The following is a 22,068-nucleotide window of genomic DNA, read 5'->3' on the forward strand; positions in this document are numbered from 1 at the left end:
TTCCCTGTTCCAGCCAGAAGGAACAGGAAAGTTGAGCCAGAACTGCCAGTGCCTAAGGTCCAGAAGGCTCCCTGCTATGCCACTAGTAAGGCCATCTGCCTGGAAAGTGGAAATGAGGGCCCTTCCTCAGAGGTAGAGCATTAACAGGCACTAATATCCATTCAGTTGGCATTGCCATTCCAGAGCATGGAGGAAGCTGCAGCCATTATTGCGCAGTGCACAGAAAATCCATGGGAATTTTTCAAGCAGCAAGAGAGAGCCACATCAGATGGCAGTGTTTTGTTGTTAACCCCTAGGACGACAGCAAGAAGTTCCTCCGAAGCAGGACTACCTCATTCTCCGGAAAAAGAACGTCATAGTAGCTTGGGTGAAGAGTGGAACAAAGCCCTGAGTTCAGTGGAACCTGTTCAAGATGGAGCATGGCAGCCACAGGAGCTCACAGAAGATGTGTTTATGGAGACACAAGATAAGGATGTGGGATTCCCAGCTGCTCCTCAGTTTACAGGTAATGGAGCTGGGAGAGGTTGAAGTTGATGTCAAGTGATCATCCACCTCCAGAACAAGAATCCTCTAATCTGCTGGATCTGTGGCAGAATGATGAACCCCAGGAATCTACCTGGATAGATGGCAATTTGATGACTATTAAAGAGCCTATCCTAGAACAGGAAGTCTTATCTGAGCTGGAGATTGCTACTGTTGAGGGCTTGGAAACCTAGGATCCTTCTCCTGTTGACACGATGTATGTTCAGCAGCCCCCGGTTCTGGACATCCAGTACACATGTGAGACTTTCTCTGACGAATCACAGAAAAAGACTGTACCTTTTGAGGTGTCTCACCTACGTGAGCTAGTCATGACTAAGCTAGCTGCAATACAGGAGTCCACTTCTGAAGTCATCCAGGAACCTGCTTCTGAAGGGGTTCCCCTCATGTATGAGGAGAATAAGGTACAAGATTTTGATCTTGGGATTGTTGCACCCCGGCATGATCCACCACGAGAAGCTCAAGATCCAATTGCTGAACTGGGACAGTTCATAAAGGACACACTAAGTAAGGAGCAAGAACCTGTCTGAGAGGAATCGGTGCAGAGTCCCATTTCTGAGGTTGCTCTACCCAGGGAGAGTTCTCTATATGAGACACGAGAGCTGGAAAATTTAAGGGGAGTGTTCCAAAAGCTGGACCTAAGTAACAGCCAGTTAAAAGAAACAGTGAAGGAGATTCCTAAACTACGGAGTCGCATAAGAGACCTGGACAAGAGACTCAAAATGGGTTATGTGCCAGTCATAGAATGGCAGGAGTCGGTGACTAGGGTCAAAGATGGGAGATTTGAGGACGAAGCAGTCACGTTAATGAAGGAAATGTTAACAAAGCTGGAAAGACTGAAGGAAGCACTAAAAGTTTAACAAATTAAAGGACTTTCTGAGACTCAGGACCAGTACCTCACTCTGAGGGAAAGGGTGGGGGCAAAGTTGGACCATGACCTCAGAACAACAATTAAAGTCAGGGCAGAGACTAGGTGTTACCGGTGCCAAGAGCTGGGCCATAAAAGGTGGAATTGTCCATATAGGTCAAGACCAGTGAGGGCCGTGGTGACTACTAGGCCCAGAGTGAACTTAAAAACCTTCCCCAGTCCAGAGTTGGTTAAGGTCAGGTGTCACAAACACCCAAACAAGAATGAAGCGACTTACTCAGTAGCCAGTAAATCCGAGCCCGATAAGGAAAACATCCCCAGAGGTGGAAAGGTGAAGAGAAGGGAAAGTTTAGTGGGCAACAGGAAGTTGTCCATTAAAATGACCACTTCGGCCACTATGCCAAAGTGGAGGGAAAAGGAAGGTGGCACAGTGGAGTCGGTGCCACCAACCTTTAATGGAAATAGATCCCAAGGCCAGTTAAAAGGGCCTCAAATGTGTACTTGGGATAGGAACTTGGGACCCAGGTGTATGGGCCCAAGTTATGTCCCAAAGATTTGTCAGGCCAAAATTATTGGCGAAGGTGAAACCTTGCCAATGTCACATGCCACTTTTCTGAGCCACAAAAAGCTGAGGGAAAGGGTATGTGGCAGGAGAGGTACTTTGCCACCTGTAAGCTACGCACAGGGTCCTGGGGATAGGTGGGAAGTGTGGATGGACCAGGTTCCCATCCATTTGGCCCAGACCAGCCCAAGAAGCTGCTTCATCAGCCAGCACCTGGGTGCTGGGTTTAAAGCAGAGTCTCTCCCATGAGTCAGGGCTCCTGAAGGCAGTTAGTGTCCAGGTTATAGGCCTGCTAGGGACAGTGGGATCCGGATGACTGGGGCACTAGTGTCAGGATGCCGGGACCTGAAGGGTTCCTTATTTAGTAAGAGGGAGTGAGGCAGGGCCTAACCTCCCTGGTAGTTTATACTAAAAAGACAGTGATCTTTGTTTTATGTATATCTTTGTTTTTGAGCTACCTGAATAAAAGGTATTTGTTGTTTTTGCACAAGCCTGGAGTCGGTCGTTGGTGGAATTTTTGTAGCGGAGTGCATTCTAGCAAGACTCCTGTTACAATACCTTTCCGGAGTCCATTGCTGACCATGTGAGGGCCCCCTCCTCTCCCGTAGCGCACTGACCACTAAAGACTCTGGCACAGTGCCAGAGTCTACAGCGCATGCGCAGGACTCTGAAAAAATGGCGCAGTGGCCATTTTTCAGAGCCCTGCGCATGCGCTGTAGACTCTGGCACTGTGCCAGAGTGTACAGCGCTCAGAGCGCTAGCAGTGGCGTGACGGCTACGAGAGAGGAGCAGACCCACACACTGAGTTTGCACATGGGTCCCCTACTCTCTAGAGATGCTACTGGGGTGCAGTGTGTGCGGTGCACACGGGCCCCTGTGTCCAGAAGGGGCCCACACCAAACACTCTGCACCCATTTCTGCTATACTCACCTTTCCAGCATCCATTGGTGACTGTGTGTGGGCTCCCTCCTCTCCCGTAGCCGTCACCGCCGATGCTAGTGCATTGAGCACTAGAGACTCTGGCACAGTGCCAGAGTCTACAGCGCATGCGCAGGACTAAAAAAAAATGGTGCGGCGGCCATTTTTTCTGAGTACTGCGCATGCGCTGAAAACTCTGGCACTGTGTCAGAGTCTCAGTGCTGAGAGCGCTAACAACGGTGGTGACAGCTACAGGAGAGGAGGGGGCCCACACACGGAGTCTGCAAACGGGTCCCTTGCTCTCTAGAAACGCCTCTGCTCACCAGAGTTCTGCATTGGCCAGTGCTGCAGAGCAGCAGAGATCACCAAGAAAATGTAACAGCGACCATTTTCCTGGACATTTGTGCATCCTCAGTAGAGAGGATAATATGACTTTAGAAGTAAGAAATCATTTGTTGCCCTAAAAAAAAAAAAAATCAGTTCTGTCTGTGCACAGTATATTAGTTTCTGAATATCTCACTTTTCACCTTCTAGTATTGGAGATAAAATAATGACATCTATCTAAAACATGCTGGAGATTATTTATCAGTTGGCGATTTTTCTGTGCTAATGCTGCAGAGGTTAAAAATAGGATTTTAATTACCTACCGGTAAATCCTTTTCTCGTAGTCCGTAGAGGATACTTGGGTTCCATTTAGTACCATGGGGTATAGACGGGACCACTAGGAGCCATGGGCACTTTAAGAATTTAATAGTGTGCTGGCTCCTCCCTCTATGCCCCTCCTACCAGACTCGGTCTGGGAAACTGTGCCCGAGGAGACAGACACACTTTGAGAGAAGGATAGATAAAGATAGTGGTGAGATTCCGAACCAGCACACACAACAAGAGGAAAGCCAAGCTAACCAAACTTGAAACTGGAACAGCAACAGCTGAACCAACCAACAATACTTAAAGACGTAACATTGCAGGAAGAATGAAGCACCGGGCATGCGCCCAGTATCCTCTACGGACTACGAGAAAAGGATTTACCGGTAGGTAATTAAAATCCTATTTTCTCTTACGTCCTAGAGGATACTGGGGTTCCATTTAGTACCACGGGGAAGTACCAACGCTCCCAAACTGGGTGGGAGAGTGCCGAGGTTCCTGCAGAACTGATTGACCAAACTGAAGGTCCTCAGAGTCCAAAATATCGAACTTGTAAAGCTTTGCAAATGTGTTCGAACCTGACCAAGTAGCTGCTCGGCAGAGCTGTAAGTCTGAGACACCCCGGGCAGCCGCCCAAGAAGAACCCACCGACCTAATCAAGTGGGCCTTAACAGATTTCTGAACCGGCAAGTCTGCCGTGGAATAAGCATGCTGAATAGTGAGCCTGATCCAGCGTGCAATGGATTGCTTTGAAGCAGGACACCCAATCTTATTGGGATCATATAGAATGAACAGCGATTAGATTTCTTGTGACGCACTGTCCTCTGTACATACACCTTCAAAGCCCTCACAACATCCAAAGACTTTGGAGTAGCAGACGTGTCCGTAACAGCCGCAACCACGATAGGCTGGTTGATGTGAAACGCGGACACAACCTTAGGAAGGAATTGCTCTGAGTTCATCTCTGTCCTCATGGAAAATTAAGTAGGGGCTCCTGTGAGACAATGCCCCTAGCTCTGACACACGTGTCGCTGAAGCCAAGGTCAACAGTGTGACTGTCTTCCATATAAGATACTTAACCTCTACCTCCTGTAACGGTTCAAACCAGTCCGATTGGAGGAACTGCAGCACCAGATTGAAATCCCAAGGTGCCATAGGAGGCACAAAGGGAGGTTGGATGTGCAGAACTCCTTTCAAGACCGTCTGGAGCTCAGAAAAAGAAGCCAATAGTTTCTGAAAGAAATGGACAAGGCTAAAATCTGGACATTTATGAAGCCCAGACGTAGGCCCACATCCACACCCGCCTGAGAAAAATCAAGAAACGTCCCAGATGAAATCCCACCTCACACCAAGAGACGTATTTCTTCCAAATACGGTGGTAATTTTTAGACAATACTCCCTTCCTGGCTTGAATCATAGTTGGGATGACTTTATCAGGGATGCCTCTACCGGCAAGAATCAGCTGTTTAACTTCCATGCCTTCAAAAGTAGCCGTGGTAAGTCTTGATAGACGAACGGGCCCTGTTGCAGAAGATCCTCGCAAAGAAGTAGAGGCAACGGATCTTCGAGGAGCATCTCAGGCCCTTCTTGGCCAGTCCGGAACAATGAGAATTGCTTGAACCTTTACCCTTTTTATTCTTTTCAGAATTCTTGGGATCAGAGGAAGTGTAGGAAACACGTACACCATCTGATATACCCATGGAGTCGTCAGAGCGTCCACTGCCACTGCTTGTGGGTCTCTTGATCTGGAACAAAACCACTTGAGCTTCTTGTTGAGATGAGAGGCCATCATGTCGATCGGTGGATATCCCCATCGACTTGTCAAGCAGCAGAACACCTCCGGGTGAAGGCCCCACTCCCACGGGTGGAGGTCGTGTCTGCTGAGGAAGTTTGCTTCCCAGTTGTCTACTCCCTGAATGAAGATTGTAGACAACGCCGCAGCGTGTTTTTCTGCCCAGAGGAGAATTCTTGACACCTCTGACATTGCTGCTTTGCTTTTAGTTCCGCCCTGTCGGTTTATGTAAGTCACTGCTGTCACATTGTCCAACTGGACCTGAATGTTCCTATCTTGAAGAAGATATGAGGCCTGCAGAAGGGCGTTGTGTATAGCCCTGAGTTCCAAAACCGTCTGCTCTCGATCAGGTGAGATGTCTGTAGCCACTACAGAAGGGAGATCCTGGTCTTTGGCGACAGACGGATCCTCTGGTGCATGTGAAGATGTGATCAGGACCATTTGTCCAACAGAGCGATCTGAACCTTCTGTACTGAAGAGCCTCGTAAGAGGCCACCATTTTACCCAGAAGGCGGATGCATAGGTGCACCGATATCCGGGTTGGTTTCAGGACATCCCAAACCATCGACTGGATTACCAATGCCTTTTCCAATGGAAGAAAAACTTTCTGTGACTACGTGTCCAGAATCATTCCCAGAAATGAGAGCATCCGAGTTGGCTCTAAGTGAGATTTTGGAAAATTCAGAATCCAGCTGTGATCCAGGAGTAGTTGGGTTGTGAGGCCAATGCTGTTCAACAACCTCTCCCTGGATGGAGCCTTTATCTGAAGATCATCCAGGTACAGAATTATGTTCACTCCCTGCTTACGAAGGAGGAACATCATCTCTGCCATCACCTTGGTGGACACCCTCGGTGCCGTGGAGAGACCAAAAGGTATGGCCTGGAACTGGTAGTGACAGTCCTGCAGTGCAAACCGTAGATAAGCCCAGAGACACTAGTAATTCCCCCTCCTCCAGACCTGAGATCACCGCTCTCAGAGACTCCATCTTGAACTTGAACACTCGTAAGCATGGGTTCAATGATTTTAGATTCAGAATTGGCCTTACCAAACCGTCCGGTTTCAGCACTACAAACAAGTTGGAATAATGCCCCTTGTTTTGGAGATGAGGTGGAACTGGAACAATGACCTGCATTTGTACCAGTTTTTGAATGGCATCCTGAAAGGTTATACTTGCCTCCTGTGAAACCGCTAAGCCTGATTTGAAGAATCTGTGAGGTGGGAGTTCCTGAAACCCCAGTCTGTACCCTGGGAAATAAGATCTATGACCCAGGGATCCTGGCATGATGTCCAGATGTGACTGAAATTTTTTTATTCGGGATCCCACCTGCCAGTTTTCTAGGCATCACGGTCCACCATCATGCTGAAGGCTTTGCGGAAGCAGAGCTGGAGCTCTTTTCCTGAGAACCGGCAGTTGCTGGTTTGCGTGGTTTACCTCTAGCACTTTTGGTGGCTGTAGAGGATCCACTGGATTTGCCCTTAAACTTGGCAGTCCGAAAGGACTGTAGAGTAGGTCTTCCTAGTTGGATGAGCTGCAGAAGGAAGATATGTAGATTTACCCTCAGTAGCGTTGGAGATCCACTTGTCTAGTTTGTCTCCAAATAAGGCCTCTCCTGTGAAGGGTAGGCCTTCCACGACTTACCTGGAGTCCGCATCCGCAGTCCACTGGCGTAACCATAAGTCCCTGCATGCTGACACTGCCATAGCCGTGGTGCGTGCATTAAGCAGCTTAAACCCACTTCTTTTATGGCTTCCACCATAAAGTTCGCAGAGTCCTGTATATGTTGCAGGAGTAAAACAATCTCCCCCCTAGATAAGGAATCCAACCCCTCAATAAAGGTTACCTGTCCATCTAGCAATGGCTTTAGTAATCCACGCACATGCTATAGTGGGTCTCTGGGCCACCCCAGCAGCCATGTACAAGGATTTGAGTGTAGTCTCAATCTTGCGATCAGCCGTGTCTTTCAGGGAGGCTGCACCAGAAACAGGCAACAAAATTTTCCGTGACAGCCTGGATACTGATGCATCCACTATCGGTGGATTTTCCCATTTGTTCCTATCCTCAGGAGGAAAAGGAAAAGATGAGATTAACCTTTTAGGGATCTGAAATTTCTTATCAGGATTAACCCATGATTCTTCAAACAGGGTATTCAATTCCTTTGACACAGGAAAAGTGACTGAGGATTTCTTTTTTACATTAAAATAAGATTCCTCACACTCCTCTGCCACTTTATCAGGAATTTGCAGAACGTCTCTGATAGCTTCTATAAGAGCCTCTATTCCCTGTGACAGAGCAGCGTCCTCCCCTTCTGAATCCACCTCCCCTCCTCCATGTCTGACCCCTCAGCGTCAGAGTCAGACTGCAGGATATGGGCTAGAGTTCTCTTTTGTGGACAAATGGCAAGGGACTGAGACGCTTGTTTGGGGACTGAGTCTCTGTTCATAATCTCATCCACAGACTGTCTTAAGTATTGCGTCTCTTTCTCATTGCGGGACAATTTATTATAAATATTGGAAATCATTCCTTTGAGGGAATCCAGGCATGCTGGTTCAGCCCCACTAGCCTGAGAAGGTGCACTACATGGAGTACATAATAGTGAGCTCCCTGGGGAAGAGGAACACTCTGCCGTACATGAAACACACAAACACACCCTTTGCCTGACATATTGTAAATGTGACAGCACACACACACACACACACACACACACACACACACACACACACACACACACACACGCACGCACAAGGTTAAAAGCACAATTAACCCACAAAGAGCCCTTCCAGGGAGACACAGAGGTATTTGGAGCCAGCACACCGTGCCCTTATTGCTAATACCAATCTTAGCCGGGTCGCAGACTAAGTACCCAGATTGGGGACCTACTACACTAATAATCACTCCCCCCCCCTGCTATGAACCCCTGGTACTGCTGAGGTCATCTGAAGTCACACCGGAGGAGTTGCGCTTCCCTGTCAGTCAGCGTCTGTGTCCACTGCAGAGGTAAAATGGTGCTGGTGAGCTGCTGGATTCTCTCATAGTGAAGCCCTGCCCCTTCAATGGCGCACGGTCTTCCCACTTTTTTTTATACTGGCTGAGGTCATTTGTGCTTAAAATAGAGACAGAACCGTTTTAAGGCTTTGTTTGCCAGTGTGGGTACTGTGTACAGTGTACTGAGACGCAGTTGTGTACTGAGTCTGGAGACGCAATCCGCCCCGGTGAGAAGCCGTGCATCTCCGTACCCTCATGCCACCATAATGGGCGGTGACCCGCTAACCGGGATGCCGGCTTAGTACTCACCACTCTTCTTTTTTCTGCCTTTGCTAGGGGTGGCCGTGTACTGTGGGAATGTACGCTCGTCGTGGTGGGGCTTGCGAAAATTTCCCTCAGGAGCTAGTGTCCTATCAGCGGGGAACAGGACCCTTAACCCTTCAAAAGGTTGGGCCCCCCATCACTCCCCCCCTCCCCAAGTCCCACGAAGCAGGCAGGCTGGTGCCAACAAGACCTGCCTGAAAATAACAAACAGAAAAATAAATGCAGAAAATTCTTCAGGAGCTTCCATAAGCGTGACCGGCTCCTCCGAGCACATTTTTTGAAACTGAGTCAGGTAGGAGGGGCATAGAGGGAGGAGCCAGCCCTCTAGGACATAAGAGAAACAACAATTATTTTTAAGGTAATACACGCCATGAACTGCTTTTTAAATTCATTGCTTTAAATCACATTTCAAAACTGACGATTGATAAATAAACCTTGCCACATTTCTATAGTTTATATTGCATTTTTTCCAGGTGCATTTACCAGTCCCATGTATGTACTCTATTCACTGATGGGAAAGTGGATTCTTGGCAGATATGTATGCAAGATGTGGTTAATTGCTGATTATACGATGTCTACAGCTTCAGCCTTCAATATTGTCCTGATCAGCTATGACAGATTTCTTGCTGTAACAGAAGCTGTAAGTAAAGCATGATGTACTTTATGCCTTTTTACTTTTGACTTAAATTTCAAAACCTTTAACAAAAATATGAATGGAGCAAGGGGAGGATCGTTGGTAGTTCCATGGATGACATAGGGTCCACCACACCCATGGAAACTTCTACCTTTGGGGGGTCATTCCGAGTTGTTCACTCGTTGCCGATTTTCGCTATACTGCGATTAGTCACTTACTGTGCATGCACAAAGTTCGCAGAGCGCATGCGCTTAGTTATTTTACACAAAAGTTAGGTATTTTACTCACGGCATAATGAAGCTTTTCATCGCTGTGCTGATCGTAGTGTGATTGACAGGAAGTGGGTGTTTCTGGGCGGAAACTGGCCGTTTTATGGGAGTGTGTGGAAAAACGCAGGCGTTCGAGTTGCAAAACGCAGGAGTGGCTGGAGAAACGGGGGAGTGGTTGGGCAAACGCTGGGTGTGTTTGTGACGTCAAACCAGGAACGAAAAGGACTGAGCTGGTCGCAATGGCTGAATAAGTCTGGAGCTACTCAGAAACTGCTAAGAAATTTCTATTCGCAATTCTGCTAATCTTTCGTTCGCACTTCTGCTAAGCTAAGATACACTCCCAGAGGGCGGCGGCTTAGCATGTGCAATGCTGCTAAAAGCAGCTAGCGAGCGAACAACTCGGAATGACCCCCTTAGTTCTGTAGTTTGGAGGAAAGTAGGGCTCTGAGGGGCAGATTTATTAAGCTCGGTGAAGTGATAAAGTGGAAGGTGATAAAGGACCAGCCAATCAGATCTTAACTACTATGTCACAGGCTGGGTTTGAAAAATGACAATTAGGAGCTGACTGGCTGATACTTTATCACCTTCCAATATATCACTTCACCGAGCTTAATAAATCTGCCCCTCACTCCCTCTGCTCCTGCCAGGCTTGGAGATTAACACTGCGCTGTAACATTGTAGAGCAGGCCTGGCAAACCTGTGGCTCTCCAGCTGTTTTGAAACTACACATCCCAGCATGCCCTGCCACAGCTTTAGCATTCACTAGTAGTGAAATTGTGGCAGAGCATGCTGGAACTTGTGGTTTCACAACAGCTGTAGAGCCACAGGTTGGCCAGGGCTGTTGTAGAGCTTCAGAGCATTTTAGTTTCCCCCTAATTCTTGATACCGGAGAGGTCCACCTAGGTATGCTTAGTGGAGGTAACAATGCTATGTGCAAAGAGGTGTAACTGTGAGAGGCAACGGGGTCGGCTGCCGCCAGGCCCCTACTCTGTAGGCAGGCACCTCTCCTTCCGTTCCGTGTTCAGCGCTACCATTCAATCAAGTTAATTGATAGCCACCGCTATCTCTTCTGTGGCTGACCCCCACACTAGTCCCTGCACCTTACAAGTCACACCGTCTTTAATATAGATGCACATTTTAAAAGTGTCATTCCCAGGATTAGAGCCCATGACTTATTACACTGGAAGCAAACACCTTACTGATGGACCTATTTGCTCCAGTATAGGAGGCATGAGAATTTTAACTACATTTTATATTTTATAATTTCTCAGACAATTGCACATAACTTCATATAGTTAGAATTCTAACGCTTCCTATGCATGAGCATATAGCTCAATCAGGAAGGTGCCTGTTTTCAGTGTAGTAGGTCATGGGTTCTAATCCTGGGTATTCAAATATTCAGCATTGTGAGTGACTGAGCAGATCTATGTAATGTGTCGCTGCACATTACATAGATCTGCCTAGGTGCAACAGTTATGAATTGACAATTCTAAGTACAGTAGCTTCATATAATTAGAATATGCAGCCTTGCTACGCAGGAGCAAATGGCTTGATCAGTAAGATGTCTGCCTTCTGTGTTCTAATCTTGTGTATGACTACTAAGAAATGTGTAATTTAAAATAAATGACAATGAAATATACAGTAAATATAAATGCATTTTTTTCAGAATACTCCATATACACATATATAGTATGTGTGTGTGTGTGTGTGTATATATATATATATATATATATATATATATACACACAAATATTTCTTTACAATATATATGGGTGGTGGTGGGGATGGGGGGGGCACCAATACTTATCTTGCCTGCGGGCAACTGGGGCGAACTTACACCACTGTATGTGCAGGGACTTATTATTGCATGGCTCATTTATCTAGGACGGTTTATAAAATGACATAAGTTGATTGATTGCTATGGGCAACTTCACCACTGTCTCCCCCTTAGTATGTGAACACATTTATTTTTTCTATGTGGGTTTACCTGGATGAACTCTTTTACAGTTGTTACTGTTGGCATTTTCCATATTTTATTCCACTGTAGAAATTGTCATCCAGACAATTTAAAATGTCCCAATACACACTTGCCTTTACTTAATCCCTGAACATTAAACCCTAAATATCCAAACCTTAGTCCCAGTCGCCCCTCCTTACCTTCAAATGACACACTTGTATGCTAATAAATATTGACTGACTTAAATATTAAACAGAATCAAGTCCACAATAGTCTTATAAACTCATGATGGATATTTAGTTGGCCATGATTTTGGGGATAATGGACTTGGGTCTTATTGTACTGAGCAACAAATATAATACAATATAAGTGAGGGTTACTGCCTGACAGGGGAACCAAGCACACATACCTACAGGTCTTATCTGAGTCTAGAGGGAGAAATCTATGCTGGACCAGTTTTTACCTGCAAACTAATTGGAGTATTTGGGATTAGTTGGCAGCTGTCACTAAATCCTGAAAAAAGAATTATATGCTGGACCAGTTCAAAAATCTGATAATTAGTTGGTGTGAAACCATAAACACCCCTGAGAAAATCGCATAAAATGAATTGCGTTTGGTAGATAATGCTAATGTGACCTGGAGTGGGTTTTGACTTGGTGTCCAAGAGCTCATACCCCTGATGAGGGAAGACAACAAGTCTAATGACATGTAATCCAAAAAGAAGACTTTGCTTATGTAAGGCTGTTTTACTGATTTTATGAAAACATTTATAAGCAAAATATACAAAAGCTGTTGTTTGTGTTCTTGGGTGAACTATGGTAAGAGGGTCTCGTTGTAGAAATATAAACGTAATGGTAAGAATTTACCATTGATAATGGTATTTCTCCTAAATCCAAAGGATCCACAGGATAACATTGGGATATGATGAAGCGACAGTGGATTTGCACCAATCGGTCAAAGCCTTTCGGCCTCCCAGCATGCAACGGATCCCTCCTGGCTCAGACAAATCAGTTGTTTTCCCAAAGCTTAAGGCAGAATCATCATAGATAGCCCTAATCAGGTGAGAAGAACACACATGCACACCCTTCCGTACAAGAAGGAAGAGGTTAGTGAGTAAAAGGATCCTCTAATCAGGTGCATCAGGGTGGGATCCCTGTGGATCCTGTGGACTTAGGAGAAATACCATTATCTTATTATGTATATTTCTTCGGCAGGGTCCACAGGTTATCCACAGGATAACACTGGGATTTCCCAAAGCAATTTAGTGGTGGGGACGCTCCTGACTGGACAGGAGAATCCTTCGCCCAAATTCAGCGTCCTGAGAGGCAAAGGTATCCATGGCATAATGTCTAATGAATGTGATAATGGAAGACCATGTGGCTGCCTTACATATCTGTTCTGCTGAAGCACCACGTTGTGCTGCCCACGATGGACCTATCTTACGAGTAGAGTGAGCAGAGACATTAGCCAGAACAGGGAGATCAGTGTGAGAATATGCTTCTGAAATAGTCATCCAAAGCCACCTTGCTAGTGTCTGCTTATCAGCAGGCCATCCTCTCTTGTGAAATCCGTAGAGAATGAAGAGAGAATCTGTCTTGCTGATGGCACTGGTACGATCCACGTAGATCCTTAAGGCACGGACCACGTCCAGCGTTGCAGCTCCCACAGAAAGGCCCAGTTCCTGGAAAGCCGTGGCTACAATTTCTTCGTTAAGGTGAAATTTAGAAACCACCATGGGTAGATACCCAGATTTAGTTCTGAGAACTGCTCTATCTGGAAAAAAGATCATAAATGGAGGACGACATAACAATGCCCCTAAATCTGATACTCTTCTAGCTGATGCCATGGCCAGTAGAAAGAGAACTTTAGCTGTCAACCATTTAAGATCCACTTTATTAAGTGGTTCAAATGGGGCAACTTGAAGGGCCTTCAGGACTAAACTTAAGTCCCAAGGCACTGTAGGAGGAACAAAAGGAGGTTGAATGCGCAGCATTCCCTGGAAAAAAGTATGCACATCCTGTAAGTTGGCAATTTTCGTTTGAAACCATACAGTCAATGCTGACACTTGCACTCTCAAGGAAGCTACCTTCAAACCTTTATCCATTCCTGCCTGAAGGAATGCTAAGACCCTAGAAATTCAAAGGGCCTAGGGTCCATTTTCCGTTCACTGCACCAATGAATATAGGTTTGCCATATTCGGTGATAAATTCAACTGAGGAAGGTTTCCTTGCTCTGAGCAATGTTTGTATTACCTGTTGTGAGAATCCTCTTGACTTCAGGATAGAGGTCTCAAGAGCCACACCATCAAAGACAGTAGATCCAGATGTCTGTGATAACAAGGACCCTGTGTCAGTAGATCTGGACGTTGAGGGAGCAGGAATGGAGCATCCATAGACATTCTCTGCAGATCTGTGTACCAATGTCTTCTGGGCCAAGCCAATGCTATTAGTATCACGGCACCCTTTCCTTGCTTTATCTTTCTCACCACCCTGGGTAATAAGGTGATTGGAGGATACACATAGGCCAGATGAAAGTCCCATCTCACCGACAGAGAATCCACAAAGATCGCTCCGGGATCCTCTGTTCTTGACCCATATGCGAGAACTTTGTTGTTCTGACAGGACGCAATGAAATCTATCTCTGGCAACCCCCACTTGTCGACTAGAGTCTGGAAGACCTCCGGGTGTAGAGCCAATTTGCTTGCCTGAATGGCGTCTTGACTGAGAAAATCCGCTTCCCAGATTAGGACTCCCGGAACGAACACTGCGGAGAAGGCTGGATGATGAAGTTCTGCCCACTTTAGTGTGTGACTTATCTCCTTCATAGCTTTTTGGCTGTGAGTTCCTCCCTGATGGTTGAGGTACGCTACTGCCGTTGCATTGTCCGAGTGGATGTGAACTGGTATTCCCTGAAGGATGTCCTTTGCCTGAATCAGTGCCATATATATGGCCCAAAGTTCCAATATATTTATTGGCAGGCAATCTTCTGCCTTGGTCCATTGCCCCTGGAAACAAAACCTTCCTGACACTGCTCCCCAGCCCTGGAGACTGGCATCTGTTGTCAGAATTTCCCAGTCTGATATCCAAAAGGGTCTCCCTTTGACCAGATGGGATGTCTGTAGCACCAGGCTAATGGCCTCCTTGCTTCCACTGTAAGGACCATAGTCTGTGTTTTTATCATCTGATGAAACCCATTCCATTCGGCAAGGATCAGATACTGCAGAGGCTTTGAGTGGAACTGAGCATACTCTACCATGTTGAATGTTGACACCATCAATCCCATCACACACATTGCTGCGTGAATGGATGCCCTTTGACTGTGTAGCAGCTCCTGAATCCTTGACTGAACTTTGGATATCTTGTTCAGAGTTTAAAATACTCTTTGAAGGCTTGAATCCACTACAGCCCCCAAGTGAGTCATCCCCTGTGACGGAACCAGAGATGATTTCGCCCAATTTATGAGCAACCTGTGCTTTTGCAGACACATTATTGTCTGTTGCAGATGACACAGGAGCAATTCCTGAGACTGTGCCAGGATTAAAATATCATCGAGGTGTGGAAAATTCTTATCCCCTGCTGGCGGAGATAAACTGCCAGTACCACCATAATTTTGGTAAATACTCTGGCAGCTGTGGCTAACCCATAAGGTAGGGCCTGGAACTGAAAATGCTGTTGGAGGATAGTGAACCTGAGATAGCACTGATGGGACAGTGATATAGGAACATATAGGTAAGCATCCTGGATATCCAGATATACAATATAATCCCCTTGCTCCATGGCCAAAATGATGGAACGTAAAGTCTCCATATGAAACCAAGGTATCCAAATGTACTTGTTCAGCAATTTGAGATTGAGTATGGGTCAGAATGACCCATTTGGCTTCTGAACTAGAAACAGGTTGCAGTAAAAACCCTGTCCTCGTTGTGCAGGAGGAACTGGAATGATTACCCCTGACTGAAGCAATTTCTGAACTGCCTCTTGCAAAGCCCTAGCCTTTGTCTCTACCCAAGAAGGGCTGGTACAAAAAAACCTTTGAGCAGGATGTTTCTTGAAGGCAAATGCATAACCGAGAGATACCGTTTCCTGCACCCAGGCATCTGTTGTAGACTGCTGCCAGATCTGAGCAAACTGAAGTCGGCCCCCCACCCTAGGATCCCCCACGTGGAGGCCCGCACCATCAGGCTGATGGCTTATTTTCTGTTTTACCAACCGGTCCTTTGGTGGCCCAATGCTTTTTAGTTTTACCAGACTTGTTGTATTGGGGCTGTTTGCCATCACTTTTCCCTTTTGCTTTTCCTTGAGACCAAAAGGGGCGGAAAGCTGGAACTTTAGGTTTGATTTTGTATATGAAAGGAAACTTTATTTTCTTGGAGTCTGCTTCTGACTCCAAAATATCTGTCAATTATTTACCAAAAAGAATATCTCCAGAGAAAGGCAAAGACTCCAATACCTCTTTAGATTCTGAATCAGCTTTCCATGTGTGTAGCCAAACTGCTCTGCGAGCGGCTACTTTTGAAGCTGATTGGGATTAAATTTCCTAGGAATTCTAAACTTTTTACTAGGCGTAACCTAAGCCTGTTCCATTATATCTGACAGCTGATCTGACCCAGGAAACTCAGTCTTAACTGTTTTGGGACGTTTAAACACAGATGCCTTGGATTTTAACACAGGCTCTGCTGATTCTTCTAAGGATAGAATGGCTTTCATTTCCTTAATTAATTCATCTATGTCCACTGAGCTGAGGCCTACCTCCTCCTATTCATATGCAGAACCAGAGCTTAAAGAGCCTTCGTCCTTTGATGAATCCTCATCTGGAACATGTGTAGACTGGGAATAGGGATGTATCTGCACACACACAATTAACCAGATAAGAATTTGGATGTGTAGACTGTGAAGATATAGATTGACTTACCACTGGCTTTTAAGCCTATTTCTTTTGAGAGGCTGCTGCTGGAAGTGATAAACTGCAGGTGGGAAGCTGCATGTAAGGGTTAATCGTATAACCTATTCCTGGTACAGAAGCTGGAATTATCAACTCAGCTACTGTATACTAGATAATGTTTGTGCAAACATAGCCCAAGGGGAATCAACTTGCACCTGTATCTGCCTTGTACTATTCAAGAGACCTTGGTGAAAGCTAAAACAATTTTCACACAAACTATCCTGAACCAGATCCTGAGAGGTTAACCCAGCTTTGCAAAACAAACATGATATGAGTGTTGGTGTTGCTGTGAGTGTATCTTCCTCACCTTTGCCGCCCTTAGACATGATAAATAATCAACACTTACACAGTGTACTACACAATTTGTGACTGTAATCACTTTAAGACTCATTAAAGTGATATACAGTCCGACCCTACCCTGCTATACACCAGCATTGAGGACTGGAATAGATAGAAAAAACTGACAGAATTATAGTAAAGTCAGCAATCACACTAGAGGTCAGTCACATTATACATTAGTATAATAAGCAATATGAGCACACAATCAACTACAGATACATTTCAAGTATGTAGGAGAAACATATTACTGCATTACTTTATAAAAGTTTTATCCGTATTCAGACGCATAGCGAAAGAAACCACAGTAATATTATCAGACTCATATGCTTTATGCACTTATCCTCTATTCATACTCAAAAGGTAGATAGACACTTAGGGGGACATGTACTAAGCAGTGATAAAAGTAGAGAAGTGAGCCAGTGGGGAAGTTGCCAACGGCAACCAAACAGCATTGACTTAACATATCTAATTTGCATACTATACAATTGTACGGAGCAGCTGATTGGTTGCCATGGGAGATTTCTCACAAACTATCACTGCTTAGTACATGTCCCCCTTAGTGCTGTATAACCCATACTTAGTAGAGTGGGATACAGGGAGACTTACCCCACTTCCAGGATCAATCTATACGTCTGCTAATGCTGAGTGGATCCACACGCTATTAGTGTACACCGCCGCTCCGTGAACCTATAGTGAACACAGACGCCCAAGTGAACACTGACACACCAGACACACAACCGCCTATGCTGCGATTGAGTCCCTTAGTACACAGCGTCTCAGATGGACGTGGGAAAACAGTTCATGGCGGGAGACTCAGAAGAAACTGGTCATGAACCGGGGGAAGGGGCGACCAGGAGAGCATCTGACTCCACACTGCTGAGATCAACCCTAAGGATCGCGGCTCGTACTACTCCTGGAGCCTATGATCCTCAAGGGCTAGTGCTGGTGCACCCGAGGTGACAGCCGCGTCAGCGACTATTTGGTAGTCTCCCCACAAAAGCAGTGTGGCTGTGTCCGTAATCCCCCTCCAAGTGGAACCAATACCTTACCTTCTCCCCGTGCTCCGGCCACAGCCTGGTAACGTCTGCTGAACCTGCTAGTATATCCGACACAGCACTGTACTTGTGGGTAAACGTTGTCGCAGCCCGGCGGAGAGTTGTTGGAGCGACTCTTTCTAAGGTACGTATAAGATGCTGTTTGGAAAGATCACTCAAAAAAAAAAAGACTATAAAAATAAAATAAGAAAGTTTATGGCTGCTAAAAACCAGCAGCCCATTGACCATGGTCCGGATTCTGCCGCACCAAACAAAAAGCTGATTTGTCTGAGCCAGGAGGCGGGGATAAAAGGACGGGCCAATTGCATGCTGGGAGGCCGAAAAACTTTGACCGATTGGTGCAAATCTGCTGTCGCTTCATCATATCCCAATGTTATCCCGTGGATAACCTGTGGACCCTGTCGGAGAAGAGAAGATTCCATTCACAAACCTCCATTCATGGATTCAGTGTTAAAAATGTTATAGAAGGCAGTGACGTGCGGTGGGGTGAGGCAAGTGAGGCAGACTGTTTCCTGTCATACTAACGTTCGAACCAGAGTTTTGACTAGAGATGAGCGCCTGAAATTTTTCGGGTTTTGTGTTTTGGTTTTGGGTTCGGTTCCGCGGCCGTGTTTTGGGTTCGACCGCGTTTTGGCAAAACCTCACCGAATTTTTTTTGTCGGATTCGGGTGTGTTTTGGATTCGGGTGTTTTTTTCAAAAAACCCTAAAAAACAGCTTAAATCATAGAATTTGGGGGTCATTTTGATCCCATATTATTATTAACCTCAAAAACCATAATTTCCACTCATTTTCAGTCTATTCTGAATACCTCACACCTCACAATATTATTTTTAGTCCTAAAATTTGCACCGAGGTCGCTGGATGACTAAGCTAAGCGACCCTAGTGGCCGACACAAACACCTGGCCCATCTAGGAGTGGCACTGCAGTGTCACGCAGGATGTCCCTTCCAAAAAACCCTCCCCAAACAGCACATGACGCAAAGAAAAAAAGAGGCGCAATGAGGTAGCTGTGTGAGTAAGATTAGCGACCCTAGTGGCCGACACAAACACCGGGCCCATCTAGGAGTGGCACTGCAGTGTCACGCAGGATGGCCCTTCCAAAAAACCCTCCCCAAACAGCACATGACGCAAAGAAAAAAAGAGGCGCAATGAGGTAGCTGTGTGAGTAAGATTAGCGACCCTAGTGGCCGACACAAACACCGGGCCCATTTAGGAGTGGCACTGCAGTGTCACGCAGGATGTCCCTTCCAAAAAACCCTCCCCAAACAGCACATGACGCAAAGAAAAAAAGAGGCGCAATGAGGTAGCTGTGTGAGTAAGATTAGCGACCCTAGTGGCCGACACAAACACCGGGCCCATCTAGGAGTGGCACTGCAGTGTCACGCAGGATGGCCCTTCCAAAAAACACTCCCCAAACAGCACATGACGCAAAGAAAAAAAGAGGCGCAATGAGGTAGCTGTGTGAGTAAGATAAGCGACCCTAGTGGCCGACACAAACACCGGGCCCATCTAGGAGTGGCACTGCAGTGTCACGCAGGATGGCCCTTCCAAAAAACACTCCCCAAACAGCACATGACGCAAAGAAAAAAAGAGGCGCAATGAGGTAGCTGACTGTGTGAGTAAGATAAGCGACCCTAGTGGCCGACACAAACACCGGGCCCATTTAGGAGTGGCACTGCAGTGTCACGCAGGATGTCCCTTCCAAAAAACCCTCCCCAAACAGCACATGACGCAAAGAAAAAAAAAAGAAAAAAAAAGGTGCAAGATGGAATTGTCCTTGGGCCCTCCCACCCACCCTTATGTTGTATAAACAAAACAGGACATGCACACTTTAACCAACCCATCATTTCAGTGACAGGGTCTGCCACACGACTGTGACTGATATGACGGGTTGGTTTGGACCCCCCCCAAAAAAGAAGCAATTAATCTCTCCTTGCACAAACTGGCTCTACAGAGGCAAGATGTCCACCTCATCATCATCCTCCGATATATCACCGTGTACATCCCCCTCCTCACAGATTATCAATTCGTCCCCACTGGAATCCACCATCTCAGCTCCCTGTGTACTTTGTGGAGGCAATTGCTGCTGGTCAATGTCTCCGCGGAGGAATTGATTATAATTCATTTTAATGAACATCATCTTCTCCACATTTTCTGGATGTAACCTCGTACGCCGATTGCTGACAAGGTGAGCGGCGGCACTAAACACTCTTTCGGAGTACACACTTGTGGGAGGGCAACTTAGGTAGAATAAAGCCAGTTTGTGCAAGGGCCTCCAAATTGCCTCTTTTTCCTGCCAGTATAAGTACGGACTGTGTGACGTGCCTACTTGGATGCGGTCACTCATATAATCCTCCACCATTCTTTCAATGTTGAGAGAATCATATGCAGTGACAGTAGACGACATGTCCGTAATCGTTGTCAGGTCCTTCAGTCCGGACCAGATGTCAGCATCAGCAGTCGCTCCAGACTGCCCTGCATCACCGCCAGCGGGTGGGCTCGGAATTCTGAGCCTTTTCCTCGCACCCCCAGTTGCGGGAGAATGTGAAGGAGGAGATGTTGACAGGTCGCGTTCCGCTTGACTTGACAATTTTCTCACCAGCAGGTCTTTCAACCCCAGCAGACTTGTGTCTGCCGGAAAGAGAGATCCAAGGTAGGTTTTAAATCTAGGATCGAGCACGGTGGCCAAAATGTAGTGCTCTGATTTCAACAGATTGACCACCCGTGAATCCTTGTTAAGCGAATTAAGGGCTCCATCCACAAGTCCCACATGCCTAGCGGAATCGCTCCGTGTTAGCTCCTCCTTCAATGTCTCCAGCTTCTTCTGCAAAAGCCTGATGAGGGGAATGACCTGACTCAGGCTGGCAGTGTCTGAACTGACTTCACGTGTGGCAAGTTCAAAGGGCATCAGAACCTTGCACAACGTTGAAATCATTCTCCACTGCACTTGAGACAGGTGCATTCCACCTCCTATATCGTGCTCAATTGTATAGGCTTGAATGGCCTTTTGCTGCTCCTCCAACCTCTGAAGCATATAGAGGGTTGAATTCCACCTCGTTACCACTTCTTGCTTCAGATGATGGCAGGGCAGGTTCAGTAGTTTTTGGTGGTGCTCCAGTCTTCTGTACGTGGTGCCTGTACGCCGAAAGTGTCCCGCAATTCTTCTGGCCACCGACAGCATCTCTTGCACGCCCCTGTCGTTTTTTAAAAAATTCTGCACCACCAAATTCAAGGTATGTGCAAAACATGGGACGTGCTGGAATTTGCCCATATTTAATGCACACACAATATTGCTGGCGTTGTCCGATGCCACAAATCCACAGGAGAGTCCAATTGGGGTAAGCCATTCCGCGATGATCTTCCTCAGTTGCCGTAAGAGGTTTTCAGCTGTGTGCGTATTCTGGAAAGCGGTGATACAAAGCGTAGCCTGCCTAGGAAAGAGTTGGCGTTTGCGAGATGCTGCTACTGGTGCCGCCGCTGCTGTTCTTGCGGCGGGAGTCCATACATCTACCCAGTGGGCTGTCACAGTCATATAGTCCCGACCCTGCCCTGCTCCACTTGTCCACATGTCCGTGGTTAAGTGGACATTGGGTACAACTGCATTTTTTAGGACACTGGTGAGTCTTTTTCTGACGTCCGTGTACATTCTCGGTATCGCCTGCCTACAGAAGTGGAACCTAGATGGTATTTGGTAACGGGGGCACACTGCCTCAATAAATTGTCTAGTTCCCTGTGAACTAACGGCGGATACCGGACGCACGTCTAACACCAACATAGTTGTCAAGGACTCAGTTATCCGCTTTGCAACAGGATGACTGCTGTGATATTTCATCTTCCTCGCAAAGGACTGTTGGACAGTCAATTGCTTACTGGAAGTAGTACAAGTGGGCTTACGACTTCCCCTCTGGGATGACCATCAACTCCCAGCAGCAACAACAGCAGCGCCAGCAGCAGTAGGCGTTACACGCAAGGATGCATCGGAGGAATCCCAGGCAGGAGAGGACTCGTCAGAATTGCCAGTGACATGGCCTGCAGGACTATTGGCATTCCTGGGGAAGGAGGAAATTGACACTGAGGGAGTTGGTGGGGTGGTTTGCGTGAGCTTGGTTACAAGAGCAAGGGATTTACTGGTCAGTGGACTGCTTCCGCTGTCGGCCCAAGTTTTTGAACTTGTCACTGACTTATTATGAATGCGCTGCAGGTGACGTATAAGGGAGGATGTTCCGAGGTGGTTAACGT

General features: G+C 46.6%; 1 protein-coding gene across 1 annotated transcript in view; it reads left to right on the plus strand.

Moving 5' to 3' along the window:
* The window catches only part of LOC134929284 (histamine H3 receptor-like), a 35,240-nt gene that overhangs the window by 5,022 nt on the left and 8,150 nt on the right, over positions 1 to 22,068 (plus strand). Inside the window, exon 2 of the mRNA XM_063924983.1 lies at positions 9,107 to 9,273. Coding sequence (XP_063781053.1) covers positions 9,107 to 9,273 — 167 coding nt within the window. The remainder of the gene's footprint in view (positions 1 to 9,106; positions 9,274 to 22,068) is intronic.

The sequence above is a fragment of the Pseudophryne corroboree genome, chromosome 5 (assembly GCF_028390025.1).
Source record: "Pseudophryne corroboree isolate aPseCor3 chromosome 5, aPseCor3.hap2, whole genome shotgun sequence".
Classification (NCBI taxonomy): domain Eukaryota; kingdom Metazoa; phylum Chordata; class Amphibia; order Anura; family Myobatrachidae; genus Pseudophryne; species Pseudophryne corroboree.